Below are 9,608 nucleotides of genomic sequence, written 5' to 3'. Positions count from 1 at the left end.
GCTAATGCTGGCAGAAGGTCCTGGAGCAGGGACCAGGATGTCACGCAGTACGTGGGCACCAGGCTGCCCAGCAAACACACCCTGGAGTCCACAGACCTCCCAGCGGGCCCCGCTGGTCTTTCACCAGTGTAGACATCTAACAGGAAAAAGTTTAGACCCAGAACCTGAAGGGTGCCAGACAGCCCAGTACCATATTATTAATGGTGTACCCCAAAAAACCCAGGGCACGGCATGAGGCCAGACTGTTATCATGGGCCAGGCCCCAAGCTACCCAAGGAGCTTGTGAGAGAAAGCAGGTTCCTGGGCCCACCCCGGGACTCATCCATCCGTGGGTCTGGGATACAGCCCAGGACAACACACGCTCACCGCGCCTCCCTGGGGATTCGATGGACGCCGTGCCGAAGGACCACTGTGGCAGGGAAAGAGATCTTCACAGCCAAGAGCCCAAGGTCTCAGAAACGCTGGGCTCACTCGCTCCTTACCTCATCCCCGAAAGGTCCAAAAAGTTACACGCCTAACTGGCCAGCTGGTAAACTTCTCCCCTTCCCTGACCCAGGCGACCACACCAACAGGCATGCAGAGCACCTGGACGGGCCGGGTGCCCAGTCCCCAGTGCTCACTGGGAGGGGAGAGGATGGGCCCCGAGTCAGGGGTACAGCGTCTAAGCCTTGTCCTGACTCTAGGGAGCATCTTGCGAGCACTAGGCTACACTCCCCACGACGGAGGGGGGTCCCCAGGCAGCTGCCCGAATGTGGAGCTGTCACCTCTCGGGGGCCTCGGTTTCCTCACCTGTACCATGGGATGGTAATGACAGCATCTAGCTCACCGGGTAATGGCGAGGATTGCAGGGGACAGTGACACAAAGCACTTAATTTGTGCTGAGCAAAGGAGCTACCACATGTTGGGCAATTAAGCTCTTCACTTGCATGAGCTCATCTAATCCTTCGCAACCACCCTGGGAGGTGGAAACTATTATTAACCCCATTTTCCAGATGAGGGACATTGTGTGACTCACCCTGGCTCACGTGGCTCGAAACAGCAGAGCTGGGATTTGAACCTGGGGAGTCTGACTGGCTCCTGAGCCCACGCTCTACCCATCAGGCTCTGCCGCTTCAGTAAGTGCTGAGCCTTATCCACAGCCTGGGGTCGGGGCAGAAGCCGGAGGCAAAGGGGCACAAAGCCCCTGACTTTTGGGGAGAAAGATGATGGCGAACCTGACCCTAGAGTGTCACTTAAGAGAAAACCCAAATCTGGGTCACCTGAGCCACGGCAGCACAGGCTCCACCGGGGTCAAATCCAAGGACATGGTCACTCTAAAGAAAAGAGTCAAGTTTGCCTTAGCCTCAGTTCTACCTCAGCCCCGGGAAGCTACACAAGGGCTTTGAAGGACAAAGAAGAGTAGAATGATTCTATTGCCAAAGAAGTTCGGCATCCCTCTGTGCCATATTCCCCGACAGGAGATTCGCAATGGGCATCAGCAAAATAAAAGCCCTGATAAGTTCTGCAGATATGGGTTTTGTTTATCCACCGGCTTTCTCAGTGACTGATCGTGATCTCTTTCTCTTTGCCCTGGGACGCCCACTGACACGTCACAGAACGCAGTGTGAGAAATGCTGGTATATAGCAGGGTTGCAAACTCGTTCTATAAATAATATTTTGAACAATAATAAATATTTTCAGCTTTATGGGCCCTAGAGTTTCTGTGAACACTACTTAACTTTGCTCTTATACATGAAAACGGGCCTAGACAATACATCAACCAACGGGTGTGGCTGTGTGCTAAGACGCTGATGTGGGAATTGCATATAATTTTATATGTCACAAAATATTCTTTTGATTTTTCTCGACGATTTCAAATGTGAAATTTAAAATGTGAAAACTATTCTTAGCTCACAGGCCACACCAAAAAAGTCTGCGTGCTGAATTTGGTCCACCGGGCATAGTTTGTCAGCCCAGTATAAAACAATGGAAAAATCCAGCACCTTTGAGGACCCCCTTTAAGTGTCAGGGGGCGTGGGCAGCGGGGAAGAGGAATGGGGAGGTTGGGGACCATGAGTAGAAAGAAGACCGGCCTGGAAACGAGACAAGCGTGGTCCTGAACTCTGTGGTCCCCTTGCATATGGCTCATGGCTTGGGTGACTAATTTCTGAAGTTTGGGGAGCAATGCAGGAGAAGGTTACAACGTTCAGCTGCGTTGTCTGAATCGACTCGGCAAAACCCAGCATTAACCACAGTAAAAACTAAAAGCTGAGAACTGGTCTGCAGCTCAGAGCGCAAAGGGCCAAACGTCCCTAAAATGTAAAGAAAAAAACGTAAAGAGGAGAGAGAACCACACGCGATCGAACGATGGGCAGAGGGCGCCAGGAGACGGAGCTCAGGGAAGGCACGCGAAGGGCTCAGCCTCGCACCTGACAGAGGGAGGCAAAGAGGCGTGACAGGATCCCGTTCAGTTTGTCATCGATAGGGTCGGCAAAGAGTTTGAGAACCTATGTGGATGAAGACGGGCGATCAGGAGCCCTCACGGGTCGCTGGCCGGGCGCGAATGGAATGGCCTCGAAGGAGGGCAAGTTAAGAATATCGATGAAAACCACAAAAACAGTGTCACCAGCTGGCATTTCTCCTGGAGCTACAGGCTCTTGAGTGGACAAGGACGTGTGCACTGAGGTTTTCCATGGTAGCCGTGTTTCTAAGAGCAGAAGACGGGAGAACACCCGGCTGTCCATCCCGGGGGGACTGGGTAAGTCACTCTCGGTGGCAACAATGACACTAGCAACAACAACAATAACAGCGGCTCTCATTTAGGACCTTGGGCCAGGTCCTGTTCTCAGCCTTGGGACTCAAAGCCTGGCCCAGGGACCAGCAGCCTCTGGACGGCCTGGGGCCGCCTGGAAATGCAGATGCTGAGGCTCCGCCCCAGACTGGGTGAATCAGAATCCGCCTTCTAATAAGACGGCTGGGCGGGTTCCTATGTGGGTTAAGGCACCATTTGTAAACTGGTCCCGTATTAACTCCTTTCATCTCAACAACCCGATGACCCAGGCCCTCATGACCGCGTACGGGAGACAGGAACTGAGGCTCTGAAGTGAGCGAGTGGCGGAGGCTCGCTCACCGCACGCGCACACACACGCGACCGCTTTCAATGGCAAACGGACCAGCCTCAACATAAGCTGTCAGGTGAGAAAAGGCAAGGTGACGAAATGACAGCTAGACTCTGCCACTATCTGCGGGAGAAAAGCGAGGAAGGAAAGTGGAGGCTTAAACACCCAGAGCGCATCTCTGAAAAGATGTCCAATAACAGGAAAACGGCAGCTGCCTCTGGGAGGCGGGGCTCGGCTGCCGGGGGGACAGACGACGGTGGGGAGGACGGCGGGGGGAGGACGACGGGGGGAGGATCTCCGCTGCACACGTCTGTAACTTTTGAGTTTTGAGCCATGGGCGTGTATTACCTGTCTTAAAATAAGCGCTTTTTATTTTTTCCTAAGACCGGGATAGGAAGAAGCTGCACACTCTCAAACTACCTACCTCCACTTAATAAGAAATACACTTTGGGGAAGGAGAAGCTGGCACAGTCGGGCCCACCCTATTCCCCCACTCATATTCCTGTCTGCCCTTCTCACAGGACTGAAGCCAACCAGGTTACCTGTGGGGGTGGCCTGAAAGGTGCCGGGGGAGGGGCAGGTGAACAGCGGATTCTCCAAGTACTTGGGACTCAGAACCACACTCAGGGTTTCTTGGAAGGGGCTTAATGCCCTGCACCAGTGCAGCCCTTAGCCAGGGCGAACTACAACCTGCAGGGGACATTTAGCAACATCTGGAGACGTTTGGGGGACATTACGACTAGGAGATGCTACCAGCATTTGGTGGGAAGCAAACAGGGATGCTGTGGATACCCTACAATGCACAGGACACCCCAGGATGCCGTGTCCTGAGGCCGAGGAGCCTGCGTCAGCACGTCTCTGACTGCTGTGTGTCTAGGCACCACCTGGGGCTCCCCTTCAAGTGCGGGTTCTCATGCAGCAGCCGGGGTGGGCCACAGATTCCGCATCCCTAGCCCAGCTGGGGTGGGACCACAGGGGCCTGCTGTGCGATCGCCTCTTGCAAAAGGGCTAGGGGCTGCTTTGGGTTGGGATCAAAAGGCTGGACAGTGAGGCCTGGTTGCAGAGGGACAGAGAAGTGTACTCTTGATGGGAACGAGCACGTACGCTGCTGAGATCCCACGTGAGTTCAGAAGCACAGGCTGCGTCAGAACTAGCTGGGGAAGGGGCCGATACTTACCATCTAGGGTCTCCACGGACAGCTGCAGGCCCAGGTTGTGCCGTGGGTTGACCACCCAGTGGTTGCTGGTGGCCGTGATGTCGAACACCAGCCAGCCCTCCTCGGAGGCCCAGAGGGTACGGCTGTCAAGCAGGAACAGGTCTGACTCCCTGCAAGAGAGGAAGAGAGATGCAGGCTCAGGTCGGCAGCTCACAGCGCAGTCGCCCAGTCACCCGGCTAGCCGCTGACGGAGAGAAGGACAGTGGCGGGCGAGGGAGGCGGGACGAGGTCCAGCAGCACCCCAGAAGTGGGTGCGTCAGACCTCGATCCAGGCACAGAGACCTCTTGGCGGCTGTGGTGGGGCAAGAGCACAGGACAGGCGGAAAGAGATACAGACAGGGGACGCGGCGCTGCTACGAGGCACAGTTGCTCTTCAGATTTGTTAGGGGGACAGAGTCCAGGAAGGCAGGAGTCACACAGCCTCCGTGCCGCCGGCTGTCTCAGGGAACAGCAGTTCACATCTGCTCGATTCCTCACCGTTCGCCAGGCCCGGTCCCGAGTGTTCTGCACACATGATCTCATTCCAGTCTCACAACCCGAGTTGTAAGGACATTGCCACCTCCCCTGCATACATGGAAGAAGCACAGCTTGCCGCAGGTCATTTAACCAGGAAGTTGCCAAGTTAGGGCTTGAGCCAGGCAACTGGGCACCAGCGCGGAAACTCTCCATTCCCAGGCTGCAGCATGAGCCCGCCAGGTGTCAGGAGGTGGACTCCCAGGCTGACGTCGTTGACAGAGGAAGCCCTTTACTGCTCTCTCCCCCAGATTCTGCAGGAGCCAAATGGGTAAAACCACACTGACCTTGTAGTGGATGGAAGAGGGATGGACGGTGGATGGATGGATGGATGGGATGATGGGTGGGTAGGTGGATGGATTTTTACATGTCTAGATAGTAGAATTCTAGTATATGAGGTATCATAATGTCTTTCACACTTTTAATGATAAGGATTCAAAGTTTCCCTATTTTGAGTCCTTCAGTAGTCAACTTAAAATATTTGAGTCCGTACGTTGTGCCAGGTCCTGGGGTACAGTGACGAACAGCACCCAACCGGCTCCTGCTCCTGGGTATTGACAATCTCTACCATACCTGGGGCGATCTAATGTTTTGGGGAATGAAGGTGAATTCTCTCCATCAGGCATAGCAAGTATTTATTGAGCACTTACTGTGTGCCAGGCCCTGGGTTGAAATGCTTGGCCAGGACCATGTCACCGAGTCCTTACAATCACTCTACGAGGTGGACAGTATTACCTGCGCCATTGCCATCGTGCAGCTCTCAGAGCTGATGCTCAGAAAGGCAGAGCTGTTGCCAGGGTTACACGGCTAGGCCACAGTTGAGGCAGGACTAGAACCCGGCCAGGTCACCTGCAAGCCCAAGCTTACGACCACACGTGAAGACGGTTCTTCTGGACACCACCTTTGCTGGGCTGTAGCTGCCACCACTTCAGAGCCTTTGGCAAACTAAACTCATTGTAACAGAGCCCACTAAGCCACCGGCTGGAGCTGAGGAGCAAATGTCTTTAGATGAGGCGCACGTCCCCTATTGGCCCCGTCCCCAACTTTTCCTTCTAAAACCATTGCCAATCATGCTCATCGATCTTTCCTGTGTGGCCTGCAGATCTGCAAGTTCGTAAGGTCGACCAAATCATACTTGTTGCGTGCCATGACACATTAGACATTGACCAGGCACATTAATACGTATAAGACACCTGAGAGGCATGCAGGAACTAAGTCGGTCGTCTCAGCCAGTGTCTCAAATTTGCTCTAACTCCGAACCCACTGAAAGTGTGTAGAGGGATTAACAAGTCAGTCAGAGAAGGCTGTGCAGGGATGGAGAACCAGGCTCAGAAACAGACAGGAGCCAAGGCAGGGGTGACGGGGAGGCTGTCTCATCGCACTTGTCGAAGGAATGAACTTGAGCACATTCCCCTCTGCATCTCCATCCAAAAGTCTGGGGGCAGAGAATCTGGCTGGCCTAGTCAGTGCACGTCCAGCCCTTGGCCATGGGGGTCAGGGCACTCCACGGTGATGGACAGCACCGCCGAGACCACAAGAAGGAAACGGGTTATCCCCACCCCAGGTCCCCCAAAACCCCCCTTCTTAAGTAATAGTCAACAACTGCCAGAACTACATTCAGAAAATGCTTAATTATATCATGCAACGCATATGAATAGAATCTGACTTTTGATCTTAGGACCAACGAAACATAGCCACAATATAAGACAGTATGTTGTCCCCTAGCCAGGCAAACTGCAGTCCCTTATGATCTGTAAGAAACTTCCCTCTCTAATAAAGAGAGATTATAGAAGCTAAGAAGTCTTTTTAGAGCCACAAAGGATTTTGAAGACCCTGAGTTTGACTCTCGAACAACGAGATGGCCTTCCCTGACCTGTTCTCCTCTCCCTGCTCCCAGGGCCCTTCCAGAAGCAATTTCAGAACTGGCATGGGGGCCGTCCTCACAGATTTCAAACTTGCAAACAAGAATGTCCTGCTGCCTTCATCTCCAGTTTGCCTCGATGACTTTCCTGGCTACGGAGAGCCACCGAGATGAAGCCGCCAGCTGTTTTTGACAATTCGCTGAGAGAAGAAACACCACTCTGAACCAAAACAATTCCTCTACTGAGTCAGGCTCCCATGGCCCCTGTCGGAACATCCACACCACAGCACAGAAGTCACAAACCTGGGTGGTGACTTCGCTGGAAAATCGTAACTTGTTGGAAAATGTGACCAGAGATCTGGTTAGGCCTTTAAAACAATGAATAGTGACTTGGGGAACAAAATTAGGCCTTTGATGAGTGAAGGCCTTGCCAAACGATACTAAGCATTCCCTCATTACAGGCTGTGACACCGAGGGCCAGATGTTACAGGCTAGCGTTGACTCATCCATGAATCAACGTGAATGCACCAGCTCCCCTCCTCCAAGCCACAGTCTGCACTTTGTTCCAGGCACGTCTGGAAGAGCTGAACCTGCACTGGAAGGCATCGGGACAGGAGAGCAAGGTGCTAACGCGGGCTCTGCTTTCAGACGGAAGGCCCAGACGGACGCTTGGCCCGCGTGAAGAGGACAATGAGAAAGTGCTCCCCGGCCAAGTCCAGGCTGACAGGCGGGTGAGTGGGAATTTCTAGCTGCCACCTGGGGTATCTTATTAGAACACAATGGTTCCCACAACCAGGAGGAACTGAACAAGCCCTTCGTGACATTTTATTTACCTTGAACATACCAGCCTCCCTGACCCAGCCCAGGTGACGGCAGAGCTGGGAAAATCTCGGGGCGAAGGGCCCCTAGGACATGAAGTGCATCCTTTCATCTTCCCCAGAGCTGAAAATCTAGGGGCTTTCCTTGTGCCAGCTCCCCGGATCTCCCCAACAGCGAGACGGTCGTTCCCATTTTATAGAGGAGCAAAGTGACGTTCAGAGGTGAAGTCAACTGTCCACACGGATAGCCCTTGCAAGGGACAGAACAGGACGCGGCGTGGGAAGTCTGACCCGAGAACTTCCGCGCTTAAGCCCTGTCACCTCCTCCACCCATCCTCTCACTAAGGGACAAGGGACACAGGAAGTGGTTGAATGCCGCACAGTGGATTTGACTGTCACAACACTGCGTGGGGCGGAGAAAATTCTAGATGGGGACGAGATCTAGGTAGTAAGGAATGCAGAAGCTAAGCAGCTCAAGACGGCTAACTCCTGAGCCTCCGTGAAGTGGGGGTAACGCCACCTTCTCCAGGGACTGGGGAGGACCAGGGGCAACTGGGGGAGGATGGCTGTTAGCGGGTGTGGGTTCCCTCTTTGGGTGATGAAAATATTGTAACATTGAATCGTGGTATTTGTCACACAACTCTGAATATACTAAAGAAAACCCAAAAAACAAAAAACTCCACTGAACTGTATACACTTTACAAGGGTGAATTATATGATACGTGAATTATGTCTCAATAAATCTATTTCTTAAATGGATACAGTCAACATAAGCCCCAAACACAGAGCACGAATGAGGTCATTACACTAATAATGTTTTTAAGGTTTACACGCCTGTCCGTGAAAAGCCAACACGCCCGTACTCCAGCGTGTCAGCCACGGCTCACTCTGAAGTACGCTGCTCCCCCCTCCACCCCCCACGCACATCAATGCTGTTCCAACTTAGCAAGCGCAGATCCTACAAGAGGCGAGATCCTTTTGGGGACTACTGGGTCTGGGGGACCAACCTGGGTGAGGTGGGTGGCCTCTCCCGCCCTGTAGGGTGTGGACGGTTTAGCCCCCTCCTCCCAGCTCAGAGAGGCAGCAGATGCGGGGGACGAACTTGGCGTTCCTGTCCCCTTCTCATGCTGCTCTTGATGAAAGAAACAGCGGTAAGACCCAGAAGGTCAACGTCTCCCCTCCCGAAACCCGGGTTCTCCCAAAGCCCTGCTCTCTGGGGCATGAACCTCTGGTAACCCCAACTCCTAGGCGAGGAGGGGTGTTAACATTGAACCACCAGCCCCCGGGTACAGTGTTGCTGGGGCTTGTGGGCTTCTCCTCCCACGGACGACCATGAGGACTCGGGAAATCTAACCCGCAGGGAGAAGCCGGAGGAGCTGCACGCACTCCCAGAGCCGGTTTCCCGCCAGCGTCTCTCAGCCCACCTTCCCCTGGAAAGTTCTACCACGATGGAAAAGTGGGTATTTTAAATCCTCCGACGTGGGAAGGTGGAAAGTCTTTTCTCTGCCCTCTGGCTCCTTGGAGACTATTTAGAGACCGTGATCTCATGGGCCTTCACCCACGACCCACTCCAGGGGCAGCAAGAACCCCATGTGGGGCGCAGGGTGCCACCCGCCGACCGTGGCCTCAGAGACATTTATTTACACTCTGCACACACGGTGGCTCCAGGGAATCCAGCCCTGAAGCTGGCAAAACGGGGCCGAGAAGTGAAGTCTGGGGCTTTGTCCGGCCCTGGGCACGTCCGGCAGGAGCAAGAGCCACAGGAAACGCAGACGCTGACTGGGCCACCCCGCGCCCGCTGCCTCCGCACCTGGACAGTCCGTGTCCAGTCCCAGGCCACAGTTTCACCCTCCTTTTCTCCTACCCTGCGAGACCGTGGGGCGACGCCTCCTTCGTCCTGCCGGAGGGTCCCAGCAGCCCAGGTCTTAGCAGCCAGAGAGGACCGTGGAGACCTACTCCAGCTGCTTTTCAGCCCGGAAGACCAGAGTTTCTGCCTTGTGCACATGTGCTGGTCCCCGTCTCGGGCCTCGGTCTAGGTGGGTGGGATGCAAACACGCTTGTCGCCACAGCCTCAGACCCAGCCCATCGCTTTCAGGAGCGGA

The 9,608-nt window shown here is 54.2% G+C and overlaps 1 protein-coding gene across 1 annotated transcript in view; it reads right to left on the bottom strand.

The window, feature by feature from the left end:
• Nucleotides 1-9,608, bottom strand: part of BMP7 (bone morphogenetic protein 7) — a gene marked incomplete at its 5' end in the record, with an annotated part of 81,139 nt that overhangs the window by 22,912 nt on the left and 48,619 nt on the right. The window contains one exon of the mRNA XM_011370182.2: nt 4,276-4,424. Coding sequence (XP_011368484.1) covers nt 4,276-4,424 — 149 coding nt within the window. The remainder of the gene's footprint in view (nt 1-4,275; nt 4,425-9,608) is intronic.

Source organism: Pteropus vampyrus, unplaced genomic scaffold (assembly GCF_000151845.1).
Source record: "Pteropus vampyrus isolate Shadow unplaced genomic scaffold, Pvam_2.0 Scaffold162, whole genome shotgun sequence".
Taxonomy (NCBI): domain Eukaryota; kingdom Metazoa; phylum Chordata; class Mammalia; order Chiroptera; family Pteropodidae; genus Pteropus; species Pteropus vampyrus.
Note: the sequence above shows the minus strand (reverse complement) of the source record. Positions and strands in the feature narration are given on the sequence as shown.